Source organism: Monodelphis domestica, chromosome 6, assembly GCF_027887165.1.
Source record: "Monodelphis domestica isolate mMonDom1 chromosome 6, mMonDom1.pri, whole genome shotgun sequence".
NCBI lineage: Eukaryota > Metazoa > Chordata > Mammalia > Didelphimorphia > Didelphidae > Monodelphis > Monodelphis domestica.
Genome location: NC_077232.1, coordinates 290,252,037 through 290,275,471, shown reverse-complemented (window position 1 = coordinate 290,275,471; position 23,435 = coordinate 290,252,037). Strand labels below are relative to the sequence as shown.

General features: G+C 34.9%; 1 protein-coding gene across 10 annotated transcripts in view; it reads right to left on the bottom strand.

Annotated features, from left to right (window-relative positions):
- ANKRD17 (ankyrin repeat domain 17) overlaps positions 1 to 23,435 on the bottom strand; it is a 155,531-nt gene that overhangs the window by 53,498 nt on the left and 78,598 nt on the right. For 5 of the 10 annotated variants that reach the window (XM_056803344.1, XM_056803343.1, XM_056803345.1 and 2 more), the window contains exons 7-15: positions 21,859 to 21,953; positions 17,607 to 17,844; positions 15,642 to 15,833; positions 15,189 to 15,298; positions 10,153 to 10,240; positions 7,535 to 7,662; positions 6,255 to 6,398; positions 5,615 to 5,717; positions 2,938 to 3,690 (exon numbers count right to left, since the gene is read on the bottom strand). In XM_056803344.1, coding sequence (XP_056659322.1) covers positions 2,938 to 3,690; positions 5,615 to 5,717; positions 6,255 to 6,398; positions 7,535 to 7,662; positions 10,153 to 10,240; positions 15,189 to 15,298; positions 15,642 to 15,833; positions 17,607 to 17,844; positions 21,859 to 21,953 — 1,851 coding nt within the window. The remainder of the gene's footprint in view (positions 1 to 2,937; positions 3,691 to 5,614; positions 5,718 to 6,254; positions 6,399 to 7,534; positions 7,663 to 10,152; positions 10,241 to 15,188; positions 15,299 to 15,641; positions 15,834 to 17,606; positions 17,845 to 21,858; positions 21,954 to 23,435) is intronic. The other 5 variants (XM_056803347.1, XM_056803348.1, XM_056803349.1 and 2 more) reach the window with 1 other exon arrangement.

Here is a 23,435-nt window from a genome sequence, read left to right as displayed (position 1 = left end):
CAGCAACAAGTACAACCAATGCAGGCTACATGCAAAAGTGCTATTGTGTTCTTTTTCTCTCTCAATCTCTCACATATACGCACGCACGCTTCTCAGGCACAACTTATAAAGGACTTGGGAAAATAGTAGGTGGACTACACAAATATAAATTTCAACAATAAGGGAGACAAATAGGTGGGATGAAGGGTGGAGGGAAATGAATTAGGTTCTGGTGGAGATGCCAGGTATTAATAATCAGAGGGCTGAATGGGAGGTTTTAGTCAGCCAGAAATTAAGAGTGAGATTGAAACTTCTTGGCTAGAAGTAGGGGATAAGTATTTAAGACAAGAGGTTGAGCTACAGATGTGGCCGATGATGAAGGACATAAGCTACTTCGATGAAATGAGGGTGAGGAGTGAATCTTTTTTTTTTTTTAACTCAGGAAAAAAGTACCAAATGTGTGTGGCTGGAAAATCTCTTTTTGTCTTTACAGATATTTCCTTCCTTTTCTATGCCTCTCTCTTCTCTCTTAAGTGGACCCACCAAGAATTCAAGTGCATTTGTTAAATTATTATTAGGGGTGGGGAGATTATATGCCTCGTTTTAAAACTTGAAAGTGAATAAAATGATAACCTATCTCTCACAGAAAAACCCAAAACACTGTAAGGCTTGGCTTAAGTTCCCTTCATTTTATCTATTCTCCTTGATTTTAATTTTAGAGTACGTGAGTGGCCCTGAAGAGAAAAAGTCATCCAATTTTACTGGAAAGACTTTCTATTATAATTATATCCAGAATTTAAAATGCACAAGTCACTGAAGGCATCAGTAAACTTAATCAGTAAACTTATCATTTCATGAGAAAATCAAATATACTTTAAAAAATAATCCATAGCTTTAGATTAGTCACAACTGTGTCCTTCATTAAAATGGATAACTGAGAATTATGGATACTTTGGACAAGTTCCTTTAATAGAAACTATGGTACAAATGGAAAATTATGTGGATAAAGAAACACAATCTTTGTTTTCTGAATATAATTAGCATACTTTAGATGAACTTTTAAAAAACTTGAGTTATACTCTAAAACTAGATTCCATAACAAAATTTTCTTTAAGGCATTTTTAAAGATCTCCTCTTGTCCAGGCTAAAAGAACAGAAGGCCTTCATGTCATTCCAACACAAAGAGCTTTAACCAATTTATGCTGATTCACCCTTCCTTAGGCAATTTGGTGGTTCTCTTGGGCCTAGGGGCTTATCATATTAATGCAGAACTCACTGGAGTTCCTGACATCTATGGCAGCACTCCCCATTAGCAAGGACAACAGGTAGGTACCACCACACCAGGCAAGATTGTCCATTCATTTTAATTTCAAAAATGGTTGACAGAATTCCAATTTGCAGCAAACATTAGTATGTCTACAAAGCTACAAGTTATTATATCATTTTCATACCTATGTAATATTGTTTTAATAACATTATATAATATAGGTTCATTGAAACCTATAATATGCAAAAAGAATTAAAATATTAATTTATACCCTAATACATTACTAATTGAGGTAAGGGGTGAAATACCAAAGTAACATGTGAAGAATACTTCAGATACTTTTGTTCAAAATTTTCAAAATATTCAAGCTATTTTGCATTTTAAATCTTGACCTCCTTAATTTGGGCTGACTGGAGTTTTACAATAACATTAAAGAGTATTCGGTATTTTGTAACTGGACAAGAAAGATCACTAATTCTTACTTTAGATCATATGATGAGAAAAACTTAATATTTATTCTGTGGGCTTTTAATAAAAAGTTGAGTATGTTTCTACTATATGGTATTTGATTAACAATAAATTACTTTGTATAGATTTGTATCTTTTATTGTATCGTATACGATTGTATAGGATTTACCTAAGGGAGGGTGGGGGAAGACCCTCTGAAAGGATTTCTAAAATTAATTCAATTATTTTCTCCCTTAAATAATACTTTATTTTTAAAAAGCTAATTATTCTTCTAAGTTGTGGATAGAACCTGACAGACCCTACTTCTCAAGAATGTTATTTCTCTTTCCTGATATTGAACTTTTTAGAACATTTCTTAAATATTAGCTAGCTACCAAAAGGATAATGCTTTAAGGCTTACAAAGTGCTTTACATATGCTGATTATTTGATATCTTAGGAGAATTGAGACAATCCAATTGAAAATGTTTTATTTGAAAATGTTATGTATTTCAGGAATGGCCAAAATACAAGAAAATATTTTAAAATGTCAAAGAATCATTTTTGCACTATGAAAAACAGTAAAATCCCATTATGGATGCTGTTAGGACACAAATTTCTATGTTGTGGTGGGAGAGGTGCACTACAATTATGTACACAGTATGTGATATATATACACATAGCCTAGTTTGCAATATATCAAGATGAATGGTTTTTCCTTTATTTTTCCTTATGTCAAACATTTCTGATGCCTAAAACTCTTGTATCAAAACATTCTCGTTCATAAATGAGCTAAGTCTACATTATTATCGAACCTGTTAGAAACTTGTGCTTGAAATCTTATGGACTTCCTAGTTTGCTGATGCAAATGCAAAAATGTAAAAGACAATACCTTTTCACTCTATGTTTAAGAAAAGCAGCACTGAAAACAACCCCCCCCCAAAAAAAACAAATACAAAAACAAAAAACCCATCCTGCCTCCCCAGTCAAGCAAACAAGCAGGAGTCCTCTGTATTCCGAAGTGCTTTCTTTAAATCAGAGTTTAAGCAGCAATGAGCCTGCCCTACAATTTGGCCTATCCACTTCTGAGGACTTCTGAAATAGTGCTACTATTTCTACTGTTGTACAAGATTCAAAAGTCCAAAGATAGCCTCCAAGTTTGCTAATTGGAAAAATTCTGGCATATTCTTATTTTTTGCCTTATGCAAACCATATTTTATACCTGCTCATAACAATATAAACCCACCTGCCATGATGTCATCCAGCGTGTCATTGAGGGTCTGAGCAGGGCTGGCTACCATTAACCCTTGTTGTGTTTCTGTCAGAATTCCATGCCCCATCCCTGCCAATTGTGCTTGGCCCAGTACGGGCTGTCCAACTATAACTCCTTGCAGTTCTGTAAGATTTGTGATGGACCCTGGAGGTAAGGAACCTGTTGCCAGAGGCAAAGCTTGGGGCATCGCCAAAGGTTGGATTGGTGTAAAGCCCATCTGAACAGCACTCTGCTGGGGGTCATCTTTAAGCAAGATGGGATCACCTGGCTGTAATCGTGCATAATCTGCCTCTGAAAGCTGTTCTCCAACTCCAACAGGAGTCAGTAGTCCCAAGTGTTGGCAAGATTGCTGCTGCTGCTGCTGCAGTTGAATTCTTTGAGCTTTCACCTCTAGATACTGCTTTTTTAGCTGCTGCTGTGTTTTCAACTGTAACTCTCGTTCTACTTTCTGTAGTTCCTCCAAAATCTTTTGTTTCTTCTGAATTTGCTCCTCTCTTGTCTTGTTCAGCTCCTCAATCTTCTCCTTGGTAAGTTGGTCAGCATGAGCGAGCTCCAAGGACTGCAGCTGTGCATTCTTTTCTATGGCTTCTTTTATCCTCTGTTCCAGTTCTGTTAACTTGCCCTGAGCCTCTTCTACAATGCTCTCAGGAGACTGATTGGTGATGTGACCCTGTACATCCTGGCTGTTAGCTGGCAAATGGCTGCTGGACTTTTGTTTAGAAGCAGCTGTGTGAAAAAGAAACCCCCTCAGAAGTGCACATGAATGGCATCCTCATTACAGAGTTACTGTTGGGAGGCTTAGTGCCAACAGTTATGCACCAAGTTATCAAATCCATACTTCAAGGATCCATGATTTCATTGGTGTGGGTACACCCTCCACCGATGCAGATCGCAACCCTCTCTATCTCTTAGAAGAATGTTTCATGAGTTGTTGTGGCCAAAAAAAAAATCCATCACCTCATGGCCAAATATCTGGTGATGAGTCTTTCCAAACTTAAATTAGGCTGGTCCTCAGGTGACAGATAAACAATCTGTCCCCAGACCATCCTTGAAGGCTTTCCAGCTTGGTAGAACCTGCCAGAGCTTGTGCTCCACTGGCACAGCCTTCGAGAGCCCAGGGTGACCTCCATGCCACGAGGAGGCATCAGAGGAGGACTTTAGTGGCGGATCAAACCCACAGAAGGTGGAAATGTACTGTATGTGATTATAAGCAAATAACACCTTCTAATGTGTCATCAGTTCAAGAGATATATGGATTATATACATACTTTTAAAAATCTACTTCAAGATTACTGAAGATAATTACCTGAGTGAAAACACAGATTATCTGTACCTAGCTTTGTGGTAACTAACTGGTGCAACCAAACTGAAATTTGAGAGTATGTAGAACATGGTTATAGGATTGTGAGCTGTAAGGGACTTTAGAAATCATCTAGTTCAACCCTCCTCATTTTAAAGATGAGGAAATAGGCCCAGAGAAGCTACTGCATCTGGTAATAAAGGAAAGGAAAAACCCACTACAAACAGAAAAATACTGCTCAAGAGTATAGGGAAAAAATTATTTTTAAAATTATCACTATAAAGAACTTGAATTTTAGGTGTACCCCCCTCCATATTTAAGAATCTGGTCCTTTTTAAATGCAAAATACAGTTCTAGAGTCACTAAAAGTCATGGGAAATTAAATCCAACTGAAATTCTTTGTTGGAGTTTTAGGTCTGATATAATTAGGACATGAATTGAAATACATTCACACCACTAGAGAAATAGGATGTGGCCACCCTGGAAGAAACAATGATGGATGGCTTATATATCATCTACTGTATCATCTGCAGCCAGGTCAATAAAGTGATCTAGCAACTGGTGTGGCAAACAACTGCTTGCTACACCAAGAGGAAAAAAGTGCTATAGAATAGGAGTAATGACTGAAAATATCAAGTGGAAGGAAAATTTAATAGTCGTGTTGGTAAGGAAAAAAGAAAAAAAAACCCACAACCGTCCCACACTTAAAAAAAAAAAGAAAAGAAAACCACAACACCTTTTCAGGCAAAACTTTTAAAAAATAAAAGTAATTTCAAACAGACAGTTGAAATATTGGAGGGGGATGGGGGGGTGGAGAACGGGTCTTAGAAGCATATATGTACAATACCCTAAATTTAAGTCAGATAATGATCTAAGGGAAAATTCTACCAAATACAAGTGATTCTGAAATAATTAATCCAAATATGAAATTTGCATCAAAAGCAGCATTCTGAAAATTTCTATCTGATGCAAGATTTTAATTCTAATACCACACAGAGTTGTGAGAGACTCTGCTTTAAGCAAAATATACCTAGGCTAGTACCTTATAAATATCTACAAACAAGTAATTATTTGGGGAAATCCTGGCTAGCATGAAGAATAAACTATTCCATAAATAATGAGCAACCAAATCCTCAAGGTGGAATTTTAGAACAAATTCACTGTTCTTAAAATTTTACTCTTTCCCTCCATCTTCTCTTTAAAAAACAAACAAACTCCCACACTGCCTTAATTTTTCCAATACTATTTGGCATGAAAAAACATTTTTAAAAAATAAGCATTCTACTTGTATAATCCAGTAGTTTCAAATCTACAAATAATTTTAAAACAGTTGACAGAAAAAGAACTGACCTTTGCTCCTGATGGGAAGTGTGGCAGCCACAGTGGCGGGGGGTTTATCAGGCTCCTGCGGTGGGACTACCATGGGCAGCGCTTGCACAGGGACACGAGGAGCCTACAAAGCATATACCAATTAAGCATACTCCTTTTATTCCTAAATCTGTATCTGAATAGTATGAAAAAAATGGTGTTAAAACAAGTTCTCCAAATGGCATGTATGGTGGATTATTAGATAAAAACAATTCATTGTCAACTAACATTAATAAAACTTATGCTAAGGAATATATAAAGACACCACACAGTAGCTCATTGGAAGGATAACTGAGTTACGCAAGGTTTCGGGGCTTTTATCTATCTGGAGTGGGAGCTCAAACCCAAGTCTTTATGACTCCAAGTTGAGCAAAAACCCAGTACAAGAGCTTTGTACTTCTCAATAAGTTTTATTCATTAGAAGAGTTAATGAAGTTGTCATTTTGACAATGGGAGAACAAAGTATAACCCAACAATTACTATACTGTAAATGTTTTTCAAAAATTATATGAAAAATTAGCCTGAAGAAAGCATCTACATAAATAAAAATTAAACTAATTTAGGTTAAAATAAGGATTAATTGTAGATTATCAAATAATATATAATTCATTAGTTCTCTTACCCGATTTAAATCATGGGATGGGGGGGTCAACTGAGTGACATCAGGTGGAGGAGCAGAGAGCAAATTATTGGGATAATCCAAAAGATAGCAGACAACACTTGTATGACCACCTTTAGCTGCTTCAATTAACATGGTTGAACCATCCTGAAAAGAGAGGAGAGGCATAGTGGAGGAAAGGGAATTATGTAAAATATTACTTTAAAGGAAAATCATAAGCACATAGGACATCATGAGCACAAATTGAGATGTTTGCATCTCATCTAAAGGTCATAAAAAAAAAGATGCTGCCTTGTAACACTGAAAATTTAATTATTATTAAATTAATTATCCATACATTTCACTATATTCAGATTTTTGCATTAATATAACTAAGGGATTTATTCTTATGAGTAGTCAGCCAGCAACTAACCTAAATTTTATCTTCTCAATAAAGAATGTACATTTTCACAGGTTCATACTTTAAAAAGTTCAAGAAAATAGCAAAATTTTGTTTTCAAAATATTCAAGATAAATTTATATTAATTGTACTGTATTACATTAATTACTGTATTTAATTAAACTGTATTAAAACAGATTAATTCTCATTGATTACTTAATCTAGATATTGTTAGTTTAAAATTTTTTTAAACAAAATAAAGGGAAGTACAGGAAGTACAGTACTTCCACATGGTGACTTTCCTCATCACAGTTTCAATTTATCACAGTTGAGCATAAGAAATTAAAAGGGAATTTTGGGGGAGATTTGCAGAAGCCACAGGTGACACACAAAGGCCAGCAGATTAGAGGGAAAAGGTTTAGTTTCAGAAATGCATATAGGTATAATCACATTATCAACATATTTTATCTTTTAATATATATTTAATAAAATATATTTTAAATAATACTATGTAATAAAAGTCTCATTAAGGAAAAATTAAAAAATTTCAGACTTTTCTCTGGTATCAACGAAGACCCAAAAACTTTTACACAGATTTTCTGATCATGGGAGTGGATGTACACCCTGGAAGTGGAAGTTACGCCTGTATATTCACGTCTCTACCAGTGATTACAAATTTAAAGAATTTTAAAACTAGAGTCTTGACTTGGAGGTCTAAAAGTGCATGTGCATGTGTATATACCTACTAATTCTTTTATATTTCTTTGTATTTTATTTCTTTAAAAACATTCTCCTAATAAGAAGTATAAAGTCTTCACCAAGGGACAGACTCAAAAACTAAAAGATGCCATTTCACTGGGAACAAAAGATTTCAAACATTGCTTTAAACACCTAAGAAACATACTTTGAGTCTATGAGTAGGATCAGCCCCATGAGCCAAGAGTAATTCCACCACTGCCAGGTGACCACCTGCACACGCCAAGGACAACACTGTATGATCGTTGTTTGCTGTGGTCCTGTTCACATTAGCTCCTAAGAGATACAAGTTTGAAAAAGTCATTCAGGTGAGAAATTATTTTATTTCCAATTAAGATCCAAAATCTTTTTTGGCAAATGAAGTCTGATTTGTAATTGGGTTTATCCAATAATAGATGGCACAATAACTGACATTTATGTAGTCCTGTGAGATGTGCAAAGCACTTCACAAACATAAATTCATTGGATTCTCACAGTCAAACTTAAATTAGGAAGGTGCTCTAGGTGCTGTAGGGTTCAATCAGGTCAGGGGACTTTCTCCGTTATTAACTTAGTTGTTCGGTCACATTAGTTAGATTTGAACATAGGCTTTCCTGATTCCAAGACCAGAATTAGGGAATAATAATTAAGAAAGAAAAAGGACAGAAAGAAGAGGAGATTCTAAAAATCAATGAGATCAAAAAAAGATAGAGAAATTGGAAATCCAGACATTTAGCATATTCAGAAACACCCAGCAAAGAACTTATAAAAAATAAAATAAAAACCACTATCTTTCATCTTAGAATCAATACTATGTATTGGTTCCAAGGCAGAAGAGTGGTAAGGGCTAAGCAATGAGGGTTAAGTGACTTGTTCAGGATCACACAGCTAGGAAGCTTCTGAGGCCAGATCTGAAGCCAGGAAAGGCCACATTTGAATCTAGGACTTCTGAGACTGCCTCTCATTCTACCTAGCTGACCCTGAATGGCACTTTTAATGCCAGAAGTGGAACAAACACCCCCACTAACACTCCATTCTCTTGTGTTTTTCCATATGTAATGTTATAATAAAGATGTGATTTAATGGTTGCACCAGGAGCATAAGTAAGAATATGATATTAAAAGGATCCTACAGGGAGGAAAAAAGAAGCTTAGAGAACATTTGATTCAATCCCATTCTACAAAGGAAGAAACTGTCACAGACTAATGAAATAACTTTTACCCAGGTACATGAGGAGTGAGTGTCAGGAGTATGTTAAACAGACACTTAAAAAGAATTTTTTAAAATTTCATCAGTGAGGACATGGAAACTCCTTTCCCTTGTAGATCACAATTAGCTCTGAATTCTCAGTAAAGGCCTGGGAGAGCCAAACCCAGGTCTCACTGACTCCAAGTAAAGACCTGCTTTTTATTATTTCACAATATCTCCATTTTAACATCCATGTATTACTTCATATAACAAAGCATTTATCAGCTTCCACCACAATGGGTAGTTTAAATCTGAAAACTCTTATATAAATATTAACTCCTACAGGCCTCAATTTTATTATCTGTTAAAGGATGAAACTGGAATACAGTCTCTAAAAGCTGCTTTCAGCTATAAAATTCAAAGATTCCATGGGACAAATCAATTAAAATAACAGATATTTGATTAAAATAATGCTATCATTATAAATATCGGCTAAGAAGAAATAATGAACATGTACCCATTTCAACAGGAAAATTTCATTGGTAACTACAAAAAGTGATAAATATAGACAGTCTCCAATTTAAAAACCAAGAGATAAATATTTATGTATCTATCTTGATTGGAAACATTTCTCCCAAAAGAAATTGTAGAAAAAAGGAGAAGCACCTTTTCCTACTTGTCAAGCCTTAGAGATAACAACATTAATTGGGGTAGGATAAAAAATAGTTTAAAAAATTAAAAAAATCCTGAGAAGATCTCAGAGGCCCTTCTCACTTCCTAGACTTCTGTCCCTTTTTCCTTTTGGGTCCAGAGGGCCCATTATAATACTCTTGATCTTGACTATTAAACCAACAACCTCACCTTCTCATTTTTACCTTGAGGCAATGTTACATACATGTTTCAAAGCAAAAACAAGCTACTCTGAATATTGTGCTTTATTTTGGAGAGATTAAGGGACGGAAGTAGGAATGGGGGTGGGAGTGGGGTGGGGTGCTGGTAACCAAAAGACTGAGAAAAATCCCAACAAGGAAAAGGGCAGTAGTACATTCTGATAGAGTAGAAAAGGCTCAGTTGGGTTTTTATTTCCTTTTCTCCACAGTCAACACTTGTATCAGGCCAGAGATGGTCCTTCGGCAAGTCAACAGGGAGAGGAAGAAAAGGAAGAGACAATACCAATCAAGAAAGGGATTTTCTGTAACCTATTTAGTGGCACTAGGGCTGTATGTATCATTTACTTCACCACAATCCAGTAACATAGATTCAGCTGTGAACCCCAATGACAAACAGGGCCACAGAGCTAGGAAGTGGCCAAGGAAGGATCTTAATTCAGACATCCTGAATTCTCACCAGCATTTCATTCATCAGGGTGCCTAGCAACCTGGATGCAAGTCATTTGTTTAATTTGGAGACTGCCTACTAGTACTAGTAGAAGTACCAGTCACTACTGCACAGGAGGGAATGAATATGCATTACATAAGCTTCTTATTGAGATCTAATCTAAAAAACCACCATAAGTCAACTACTATTCTCTTAATTATGAAGAAAAGTGTGTCCCAGGCATTAAAACAGATTTCCACCATTACCAGCACAAAAACCCACCTTTGCTAATCAAAAACTGAACAGTACACACATGACCAGCTCTTGCAGCTTTCATTAATGGAGTTCTTCCACCTTCAGATTCATGTTCCTGTTTAAAAAAAAAAATCAAGAAAATATTAAGTGAACCAAATTGCATTCTTTTTTAACAAAAATAACAAGAAAAATAAGAAATAACAGAATTACTTCTATGCATTTAATATTAAATTCAAGACCTTTGATATAAAGGATAGGCAATGAATGATGCTTTAATTCACAATCAATCCCAATTGTCTCCTATCCACCTACTTCTAAGTCAATTGGGCTCACAAAACTAGTGTCACTTTTCAATTCAAATTTCTCTTCAAAAGGTACCCTACAAGTTGTGATGAGAATAGGAAATTATACAGTTCTATCATTATATTAATACAATTAGCCTTTCACTCTATGTTTTGAGAGCTCTCATCAGATTCTCATTTTGTTGGCTGCTCTCATCCACTTTCCCCATTTCTTCATTCTAACTTTTCCCACTGCTTTATGGTAGGATATACAGAATAAAATCCAAGTAATGACCTCACAATTTCTAAAATGAATACTAAAAAAAATGTTCCAACAGCTTTTCCAATGTCAAAAACTTGAAAAATAAATATGGCTTCTGTTCTTCAATTCATTGTTTATTATTTTTATATATGAGGGGGATGGGGTATATAGAGACAACAGAAGTGAGAAGGAAGGAATTTTAGGTACAATCTTCTTTCTCATAGTCCTACATGGTTTCCTCCTTTATTTATAAGCTTTTTCCTTAAATCTGTTTCCCATTTCCAAATTTCCCCTCATAAGAGAGACAAGCAGCTCCTATGCATTCAGGAGGCATTTCATGTATGCATTCATTCCTTCATTAAGCACTTACTAGCACTGCAGTGGGCCATTAATACAAAGACAAAACTGTTCTTGCTTTCAAGGACTTTATATTCATGGGTGAGAAAACATGCCATGTATACAAATGAAGACAAAATATTCATTCAACAAGCATTTATTTAAACAGGGTGGATGAGGAATAAAATCATAAATCTTCCCAGTACCTGCTGACAAAGAGCTAATTATTTACAAGAAGGAAATATCATGCACAAAGAGGAAAGTGATAGTAATTGGGGGGGGGGGGGGCGCATCATATTAGGAAGGGGAAAAACTAGAGTAGGTTTTCAGCAGGAATTAACACTTGAGATTCATTTTGAAGAAAGACATTCTGAAACTCATACCAGGAAGAAGTGTATTTCAAGAGTAAGCCCTACCAAAGTACACAGCGATAGGAAGGGGATGGGATTGTCACATATGTCAACGTGGCTGAAAGATAGCATATATATGATGACAGAGAAGTGACATGTGCTTTTAAAATACTGATTTCACAGATGTATAGAGGATACATTAAAAAGAAGAAAAACAGAGAAGGCTGGGAGATGATTTAGAAAGCAATTCCCAAACAAGAAATGATGAGATAGGGAGCAATGATGATGAGGCAGTGTGAGCAGAGTGAGAAGGTAGCTGAATATGAGAAATCTTTTGAGGATAAAATGACCAGAATGTGAAAAAATTAAGGGATAAGGCTTATGAACCTCAAATAATGGTAGTATTATTGACAGAAAAAGAGGTTAAAAAGGTATATTTGGGGATAATGGTAGGGATTATAAAATGATATAAACTCCATTTTGAACAAACATAGAATTCCAAAGGCTACAGAACAACCAATTACAGATGTTAAATAAATAGCACTTTATGTAAGATTTGAGCTTAGGAAAGAGGACAGAGATGCATACAAACATAAGACTTAATGTTCATTGAGGTGATGACTAAGACTGGAGATTTTGAGCTGAATCCTGGAGAAGTACTAGAAAAGAAGTAGTAATCACTCAGAACCATTATGGGATCAGAGAGAGTAAACTCATGGTTCCTGGAGGTAGAGCCAAAATAGCAGAGAATGGGTCCAGACACTGACTTTCAAACAACTTTATAATTATACTTCAAATAAAATTGTGGAGCAAAAAAAGTCAATAAAAGGTCAGAAGGAGACAGTTTTCCAGAGAAGACAATTTAGAAGGTCCTAAGGAAAACTCTGCAACAATAGAATGGGTGAAGATCCAGAATGCAGCAGGAGCATAAGTGGTATACTTTAGAAGTGGTGGCAATAGCAATACCAGCAGCAGCAGTTTTAAGAATTTTCAGTCCAGGGACTGTAAGAAGGTCAAACAACTGGTACAAAAGAAATTACAAAAGACCCTCTTCCTGGCACTGGGTATAGCTGGTACTGATTGACAATTATTCTATTGCCCATCTGCATTTCTGGGTTGCTGTTCTGGGTCAAAAAGAGAAGTCCTGGTCATAGTCCCAAGGCAAAGAAAAACACTAGCACTTTTTCAGGTGACAGGGAGGAAGGGCCTTTCTGGGGAAAGAACAACACTCAGTCCAAAAAGATAGTGATCACACCTTTCTCGGTATCATACCACTTGGAAGCATATTATGTCTATCCTTTGATCCAGCAAAATGATGTATAAAAAGGATGTATAGATACAAAAATATTTATAGTAGCTTTTTTTTAATGGTAACAAAGAATTGGCTATTGAAGGGATGCTTGTCAATTGAGAAATAGGAGAACAAGCTGTAGCATGTGATTGTGATGAAGTACTAATGTGCTAAAAGAAGTGACAAGGAAAATAGGTATCAGATAAAACATGGCTAGATCTATGTGAAAAGACGCAAAGCGAAGTGAAAAGAACCAGGAGCTCATAGTACACAATAAGAGCAATGCTGTAATGATGAGCAACTCTGAAAAGCCTGATCAACATCCTGATCAATAACAATGACTGAAAATAATTCCAAGGGATTTGAGAAGAAAAAAATTATATCCACCTCAAGAGACAGAACTAAAGAATTCTGTAAGCTAAATTATAATTTTTTTCACTTTGTTATTTTTACATTTTGGGGTGTGATAAGCCTAATGTAGAAATAGGTTATGCATCATTTCATAGTCACAATTGATTTATTGTTTGTCTTCTCAAAGGGTGGGGGAGAAATAGGACAGAGAGAAAGAATCTGGAACTCAAAATTTGAAAAGAAATGAATGCTAAAAATAAATAAGATTAGAATAAAAAGAGGAATAAACAAAATTAAAGTAGACTGATCTCATTTACCTCTTAATTATTTTAAGCAGGATTAATAGACTAAGATCAGAAGAATGATACAGATAACAAACATCTGACTTTCATCAAGGGCTATTAGATGCCTTAAGAATTCTTGTTCCTATGCTATTTAATATTTTTTAATCATTATCTTTGATAAAAAAAAAACAGATGGTATGTCCATCAAATTTGCTAATAAAAAAATCAGGAATGACAAGGATAATATAATAATGATAACAATGATAATATAATAGCAACTACCATTTCTATGTCTGTACTAAGTAATTCGCAAATAATACCTCTTTTGATCTTAAAAAATAACTCTTTGAAGTAATTACTATTATTACTTTTATTCTACAGTTGAGTAAATTTGAACAAGAGTTAAATGACTTACTAAAGTTCATACAGTCTTCACATTAAATTTGAACACTGGGTCCAGTACTCTATATCCAAGGAATGTTCTAGGAGCCTCACTAATGGTTTAACTTGATAGATGATCTATGATTTTCTGACATTTAGGATCTAAAATGCTACTGACAAACTAATTGAATTGGGCTGAATTTGAAAGGATAAAATTTACTTAGCCCTATCAGAGGAATAATGTTCAACAAGGTATGCACTTAAGGTCATGGAATTGATTCAATTCAAGGGTTCTCTTCTGCCTCTAATGGTCCGTCCACCAGACAAATGTTTAAGCTTGCCTAAAGCTGGAGTGCTTCTTTTGCACTCAAAAGACCAGGAAAAGATGGAAGCTGACCAAGTTCTTTGAGTTCCTTGAACCAATCAAATATAGAGAATAGGTAAAAATACTTTTTTTTTTTTTTAAACCCTTACCTTCCGTCTTGGAGTCAATACTGTGTATTGGCTCCAAGGCAGAAGAGTGGTAAGGGCTAGGCAATGGGGGTCAAGTGACTTGCCCAGGGTCACACAGCTAGGAAGTGGCTGAGGCCGGATTTGAACCTAGGACCTCCCATCTCTAGGCCTGGCTCTCAATCCACTGAGCTACCCAGCTGCCCCCGGTAAAAATACTTTTTAAGGAAAAACTAGGCCAATTTGCATAACAGGGTTATTATTCCCACTATCCTTGCCAAAAAGAAATTTTCCTGAAAAACCTGAGAATTTTAATATATCTGAACTTCAATATGAAACCAACAGCGTACCACTCAAAAAACTAATGAAATTTTAGGTATATAAACAAAAGTGAAGCATCCACAGTTTTGAAGATTTTCATGCCACACCTATAACAAACCACGTTAAAAAGTATTATGGTCAGTTCTGGGTGCCTCACTTTATTAGATACTAATAATCTGGAAGGCAACTGGAATGGTGAAAGGCCTCAAAATGCCCTCATTTGGGGACCACCTGAAGGAACTGCGATAGTGTTAATATTCAAATAAGAAGCCTTAGTCAAGACATGATAGTTACCTGCAAAGGATGCATTATTAGATTTCTTCTGCTCTCTTTCAGACATAAGAAGGAGGGACAATGAATGGGAAGACTATTCAAAGAGGAAAATTTGCTAACCTAAGAAAAAAAATCCTAATAATCAGAGCTATTCCAAAGTGGAAACAGACTGCCTTTGGAGTAGTAGGTTTCCATCACTGGTGCTTTTCAAGCAGACTGGAGGAGCACTATCAAGGATACTGTGGAAGGGATTACTATTGCAGTACTGCTTGGACTAACAGTATATTCTCTTCTTCCATCAAAACATAAGTTACTTGAGGGCAAAGAGTTCTCCTTGCTTATGTTACAGCAAATCTAAGCACAGTGCCTGGTACAGTCTTAAGCACATAATAAGTGCTTAATAATTTGAATTGATGACAAATACATCTTTCAATTAGTTTATTTTTTTCCAAACTAGGAACAAAAGAAGGTAAAAGAGATTACCAAATCTGCTCCAGCCTGAAGTAACACATCTGCTACATCAGTATGTCCATTTTCACAAGCATAAGTTAGCGCTGTGTCTCCGGTTGCTGTTGTTGCATGTACATTTGCTCCTGAATCAATGATAAACAATGTTTTAATTCTATATAAAAACACAGTGAACATGTAGAGTCAACTTCTCTGTAGGCAGGCACCATATACTCAGATTAAAAGGCAAACAAAATAATTTGATTATTTTAAAGTTGTTATAGCTTCCGTTTTCTGAAAAGGAAGCTTAGTAAAGATTAATTGTATTTATAAATTTTTGATAACTACAGTTGTTGCCACAATCTATAATACACATAAAAATACAGAAAATAATTTATGTTGCGAAATTTTGAGTTAGGTAATCTATTATGAGATTTCCCCTAAAATAAACCCTGCAAAAAAAAATCTATATATCAATCAATTTTTTACCTGCTGCTAACAAGTATTTGACTAATTCCAAATGACCCTCTTGAGCAGCTTCCATTAAAGGGGTAGAACAGCCCAATTCGATGTCAGCTCCTGCCTTAATCAAAAAGTCCGCCACTTCAAGGAAACCTCCACAACAAGCTAATGTCAAGGCAGTTTCTTGGGTTTCTTCTGTCTGTGCATTGATATTAGCTCCTGTAATAAACATAATATTCCAATTCATTAGAAACTAAAATTGTACAAGAGATTCATATACTAAAACTACTTTCCGTTACACCCCCCTCCAACAACTGCAGGTTTTCATACCATAAAATATTAAGTTAAATATAGTGAATATAGTTATATCTCCCCCCTAACACAGTGAACAACTTACTAAAGGAAAAGAAAAATATAAAAACAATATCTTATAGAGATAACATAATTCTAGAAATTGCATACAGGTAGTATGTGAAAACTCTGTTCAAACACGGGAGTCGTATATTAGGTGAGCCAGGTAGAAAAAGAATAAAATTTTTTAAAACCTAGAAAATCAAGAAAAATTGCTCTTATGACCAAAATTTTTTAAACTGTAAGAATATAACTAAATATTAGACATAAATTTGTAAAATGACACAAAAAGATTCTGTATATTTAACTTTTATTTTTTTAACTCTTACCTTCTGTCTTAGAATTAACATGAAGCATTGGCTCTAAAGCAAAAGAGAGGTAAGGGGTACGCAATGGGTGTTAAGTGATTTGCCCAGGATCACACAGTTATGAAGTGAGTTGAACATAGGCCCACCTGGCCCTCAATCCACTGAGCAACCTCACAAGCCACTGAGCTGCCCCTAATTAACCTTCACAAAAATAACTACTGTATTTTATATAACCACCTCATTTACCATCCAAAAATATAATGAAAGAATTAGATTTTTAATAGATTAAACTAGAGTTATCCAAAATTCCAATTCTGAATCAGATCAAATTCATACATAAAGGTCATAAATCAAACTCAACGTACTCTATCAAATAATATATTTCTATTTTCTGAACAAATTAAATATTTAAATTGGGCAAGAATTAAAAATGCCTTTTTCCTAATATTTTAAAAAACATTTAAAATATTTTTGACCACAGACTGTATTTCAAATGTGAATGTCAAGGAAACTTATATTTACTTCAAAGTGACAGGGAAAAACGGATTAACATTGAAATAAAAATTTTAAAATATATTTAAAGGGGGCAGCTGGGTGGCTCAGTGATTGAGAGTCAGGCCTAGAGATGGGAGGTCCTAGGTTTAAATCTGACCTCAGCCACTTCCTAGCTGTATGACCCTGGGCAAGTCACTTGACCCCCATTGCCTAGCCCTTACCACTCTTCCATCTTGGAATCAAGTATTGATTCCACAATACACACACACACACACACACACACACACACACACACACACACAACTAAGTTATACTTTTTTCTTTCATCAAAATGTAAAATCATCAAAAATATCAACTATCATCAAAAATCATCAATCAAAAAATCAAAGGAAAGGGGGAAGAGAAGAAACAAGAATGGGAATATATCAAGTTTTTACTATAACATGATTTAATCGAATAACATTGGCTCTTGGGCTAGTTAAGATCTTCGATTTGGGATTATAAGGGACATGAGAAATCAACCTTCTCAATAAATAAATGTTAAGTGATTTTTCCAAGGTGAGATAGGAAGTAAATGGCAGAGTTAGCATTTAAATAGTTTCATCATAAGAAAGGATTATTTCAGCTTTTGTGTTTGTATACCCATACATACATTCATCATTGTTCTTCTGCATTAAGTTCCCTTCCAGCACGTTTCTTCAGACTATTATAAACTACTGCATTAAAACTTTATAGAAAAAGTAATGGAAACCTGGTATCTTCACATACTCTTAAAATACCACATTAAATTCTAGTTTACGTATTTTCACAACGTTCATGTTTATAAACTTATAGCTACCTTGACCTAGGAGCAAGGCCACCATTTCTTCATGTCCTTCTCTAGCTGCTTCCATGAGTGGTGTATAACCTTCATCATTGACCTCTTCCAAGTTAGCTCCACGTTCAATGAGCAATGCTGCTAATTCTACATGCCCACCACAGGCAGCTAAAGTTAGTGGGGACTCAAATGAGTCAGCAGGCATATTCACTTGTGCGCCACTGTCAAGAAGTAACCTAGCCACTTCAACATGGCCATCCTAAGCACAAAAGAAGGCAGGGGAAAATTAAAAAAAAAAAAGACATTAGATGTAATTAATATGAAGACTAAAAATCAGGATTAGTTTTCTATGATTCCCTATCTTAACCCCATTATATTTCTTTCAAGAAAAGGTTAGTTACCAATATCGGGTCATATGATTTAATGTAAAGTTTAAATTCACAAGAATTCATTAAATAGATATATAAAAAAATAAAACTGGACACAATCTGACTAGGCAGACACTAATGGATAAAAAAAATGACCCACATGAAGTAGAATACTTTCAAATGCATAATTGTGACAGTGATTAAATACTACAGGAACTTTAAAAATGAAATGAAAAACCACTGGGTTACACAGAGCCCCTCTCTTCCTTTGAAACACAGTGCTACCTGCTGAAGATCTCCCTCTCAAACTATCTTTTATTTAACTTTGAATATTAGCTTCATATTTATGCCATACTAACTTTTATATTTACTTGTCTCCCCAATTAGATTACAAAGTTCACTGTAAGGAAGGATTATTTCAGCTTTTGTTTTGTAGCCCCAGTGCCTTGCATAGTATTATTTAATTGATTGAATTATAACTCAAATCCCAGGAAAATCTTGGGATAAAATGTTAACAAGATGGTTGGTGAATATGTATAAAGAAAAAAAAAGTAGTCAAAAAGTTGTGTGCATGCTTTCATCAAGAACAAGCTATAACATACTAAATTTAATTCCTTTTGTGATTGGCAAAAACATGTCCATATGGTATAACTTTTTTAAAAAGCTTTTGATAATTGGAAGACAGTGTGGGAGAGATTAGGTTTGGATCAACACCTCACCCCCTATACCAAGATAAACTCAGAATGGGCGAATGACTTGAATATAAAGAAAGAAACTGTAAGTAAATTAGGTGAACACAGAATAGTATACATGTCAGACCTTTGGGAAGGGAAAGATTTTAAAACCAAGCAAGACTTAGAAAGAGTCACAAAATGCAAAATAAATAATTTTGACTACATCAAATTAAAAAGGTTTTGTACAAACAAAACCAAATGTAACTAAAATTAGAAGGAAAGCAACAAATTGGGAAACAATCTTCATAACAAAAACCTCTGACAAAGGTCTAATTACTAAAATCTATAAAGAGCTAAACCAGTTGTACAAAAAATCAAGCCATTCTCCAATTGAAAAATGGGCAAGGGACATGAATAGGCAATTTTCAGTTAAAGAAATCAAGACTATTAATAAGCACATGAAAAAGTGCTCTAGATCTCTTAAAATCAGAGAGATGCAAATCAAAACAACTCTGAGCTATCACCTCACACCTAGCAGATTGTTCAACATGACAGCAAAGGAAAGTAATGAGTGCTGGAGGGGATGTGGCAAAGTAGGGACATTAATGCATTGCTGGTGGAGTTGTGAATTGATCCAACCATTGGGGGGGGGGCAATTTGGAACTATGCCCAAAGGGCGATAAAAGACTGTCTGCCCTTTGATCCAGCCTTAGCACTGCTGGGTTTGTACCCCAAAGAGATAATTAGGAAAAAGACTTGTACAAGAATATTCACAGCTGCGCTCTTTGTGGTGGCCAAAAATTGGAAAATGAGGGGATGCCCTTCAATTGGAGAATGGCTGAACAAATTGTGGTATATGTTGGTGATGGAATACTATTGTGCTCAAAGGAATAATAAAGTGGAGGAATTCCATGGAGACTGGAACAACCTCCAGGAAGTGATGCAGAGTGAGAGGAGCAGAATCAGGAGAACATTGTACACAGAGACTGACACATTGTGGTACAAGAGAACGTAATGGACTTCTCCAGTAATGTTTAAAAAAAAAAAGCTTTTGATGATAAAAGTACAGACCAGGTTTGCCAGGCAGTATGCAGGGATCTGTGCTTGGCCTCCACGCTACTGAACATTTTTAGCCATGACATGAATAAAGGCATGCACAGATGAAATGCTCATCAAATTTGGATGTGACATAATAAAGCTAGAAGAGATGGCTAACAAGACACCATTAAAATCCAAAAAGAACTTGACAATTGAAAACATTGGGTCAAATCCATTAAAATAAAATTCATTAAGGAAAAATGTAAAGTCTCACAAGAGTTCTAAATTAACTTCCTAAGTATAACATGGGAAAGACATGGCTTGATAACTATTACCTGAAAGAGATTTAGGTGGTCTCCTTTGTGATATGGTACCTAAACACAATCCATGGGACTTGGATTTTACTAAGAAAGACATTACTTTTAAGACTAAGGAAGTGAAATGATGCCTCTGTACTCTTGACTTTGTCAGACTTCAACTAAGGTATGAAGGTAAATTCCAGATACCAGTTTGAGAAGGCTGCTCAAGAAGCTACAAAGGCTCCAGAGAAAAATCAGTGTGGTGTGGGACCGTGAGTCCATGTCACACTGAGGATGTTTAGCCTGGAGAAAAGACTTGGAAAATACAGTAACTTTCTTAAGCAGTAGAGGAGCTATCATATGGAAGAGGGAGAAGGAAGAAGACTTGTTCTGTACAAGTAATAGGTAGAAATTGCAAAGAAGTAAATTGCAAAGAAGTAAATTTGGATTTAAATGTCAGGAAAAACCTCCCACCTACAGGTATTCAAATGTAGAATGAGCTGCTTCCAGGGATCTGTGCTGTTTAGCATTTTTAGCAATGACATGAATAAAATCATCAATAAAATGCTTATCAAATTTGGATATGGCATAAAGCTGGAAGAGGTAGCTAACATAAACTGGAGGACAGAATTAGGATCCAAGGATCCTTTAGGATTTTCAAGAGAACCTGTCAGGTATTCCTTTCAGTTAAGGATTACATTAGATAATCATGGAGACCCAACACTCAAAATCTTGTGATTTGAAAGGAAAACTAATAGACTGGAAGGATCTGGATAAGTGAAGATGAAGAACATTCCAAAGGAGTAAAGACAAAAAGATAGCACTGAAGAAAGTAAACAGAGTAAGAACATAAAGGAGATTCACAGGATTGTAGCAGAAAAGTGACAATCTGAAAAACTGGGAGATGTAGTTTTAAAAGATAAGAAATCAGGTTAAACAATGTAAGCCCTTATAGGTTCTTAAAGACAGAAAGGAAGTATGTTTTAAGAAAATTATACTTCATTAAAATGAGAGAAATATATGGTGGCAATCTCTGAGATATCATCAAAAGACAAGAACTCAGTCAAGAGAAGAACATCTCTCTTTCTAGAAATCAAGTCAGAAACTATTTTTCCATACTTTGGCACTACAAAGTACTTTGACTGGTGTATATGCAAAATAAATCTTTTTTGTTAACTGCTGAATGATCTCTGAATGTTTGTCCCTCACAATTTTAAGTGCAGGTAGTGGGTGCAGGGAGTTATGAACTGTACCAGTATTAGCCAATGGGGGACTAGAATGGGTTACAAGCTATTCTTCTCATGAATTCTTGTTTAAAATAGTTTTGAGGTCCTGCCTCAGCAATAGAGAAGTAGGTCTAAAGAGGAAAAACCAGGTATCACAAAGGCCCTCTATGAATGTAAGGCAGAACAAGGACAGAAAAAAATTATTATCAGATTCACCTCTTACCTATGCAAATTAAAAAAGAGCCATGTTTTTCCCTTTAATGGCCCACAAGCCAAGCAGTCTAACTAAATATTCTTTTTTTATAACAGCATTGATTATGATTTTGAAAATAAATAAGAAACAATTTTGTGATTGCTCCATAAAAGCATTTGGTATCATAGCCTGATTTAGCCTATACTTTCCAAAACTTCCTAAATTTAATATCTATTATTTCATGAACAAACCAAGATAAGGGAACATACAGAGCTATTTAGCTAGGAGACAGTACCAAGTTCATAATGGAAACTTCCAGACAACCTGAATTAGGCCTAAACAGTTAAACTATGAAAACACTACCTTAATAATTTGATGGGATTCTTGCACAGCAAAGACATTTTTTAGTATGTTCACTGACTAGACAGGTTTCACCCTAACTCATCAAAACCAAGGCTCTCTCTCATATACATACCATACAGGCTTCCATTAAGGCAGTGTGCATTTCATCTGTTTTATGCTCTTGATCTGCACCAGCTTCCAGCAGGAACCTCACCATTTCTAAGTGGCCTAAACCAAAAGTATATGAGATTACTTTTTTAAAAATTCCCTATCTCTCATTTTGAACAAATAAGGTAAAAAGAACTATCACTATTAAATTTCTTTCTGCAGATGGGTTTAATTTGGCTATAAGAGCAACAAAGTCAGGTAGAGACTAGTAATTTTTAAAAGAACCAAATTTATATTTCCTACCAAAATTTTAATTATCCTGCTATCATTGAAATCCAAATCAAGAGTAAATTTTTCTTCTGGTGTTGTTCTCTCTCCTAACTCCCTTTTGGAATTCAGTTCTAGAATTATTCACTATTATTTCAACTAAAGGCTTTTTTGGTTTGGTATCCTAAAATTGTTTTAACACTATTTTTCTGCAAAAAATTATTTTGAAATCCTAAAGAACAAACATATTATTTTGAAACTTTATTAAATTCCAGAACAAAAATCTTAAATAACTGAATTCTAGCAAAATTAAATCTAATATATTCATCATAGGAAACAAAAATATGCAAAAAACCAAATTAAATTAAATTGTCATTCATCTGACATAAGGAACACAGTGAGTCTATTTTTCCAGATTATTTAACAAATATGGTATTATAGCACACATAGTAGGTGCTTAATACTTATCAAATTTTTACAATGAAGTCACAAACATTGATAATTACACTGTGTTGTGGATACAGATGATACAGAGCACAGAAGTATTAGTGATAAGGAATATCCATTTGCTTTTTTTAAAAAGTCACTTGTCAACTGGTTTTCTTATCACTTCACTTTCAGATGGGTGGAATGTAAAACATACCTGCAATGCAACTTTAAAGGGCTAATTTTCTATAAAATCAATTAAATCAATCAATATCTTTCCCCATGCCACTATCTTAACCCTCCAAAAAGTTTCAATTGTTTTCTTGTCTTAGAAAATTCAGAATATTCTCATTTCTGTATAATCAACAAAATGGGCCAATGATATTTCCTTGTCACTTTCAAATTTCACCTATTCATGATTGCTCAGCTACTTCATCATTTCAAAAATTGGAGAAGGGCCTTCTCCAAAGACTAGAAATTATATCAAGACAAGGCACAACCTAGCCACAGCTCCTTTCCCAACGTGTGCTATAGTAGAATTTGGCAAGATTACAAAAAAACAGATCAATTTCGTCATCACTATTCCAGACATGGACAATGTAATGAAAAGAATTCTCCAAGAAAATACCAAAATTATTCAAAAACTAATTTTGCCCGTCTATAGATATTCTTAAAATAATTCATCTCAATTTTGTACTATGGTCTTATTAGGGAAAATATATACTTGAATTCTATTCCATTTGGCCCAAAAAATGTTTTGTATTTTGTATAGATAAGTCTTTTCCCCTTAAGATCAGTAACTTATGCTTTTTGCCCTTTCCCTTTTACTTGAAGAAAACTCAATATGGATTCAACAATAAACCAAACTCCATTTTGCTGCCTTTTCCAATAATATCAGCAAATATTTGT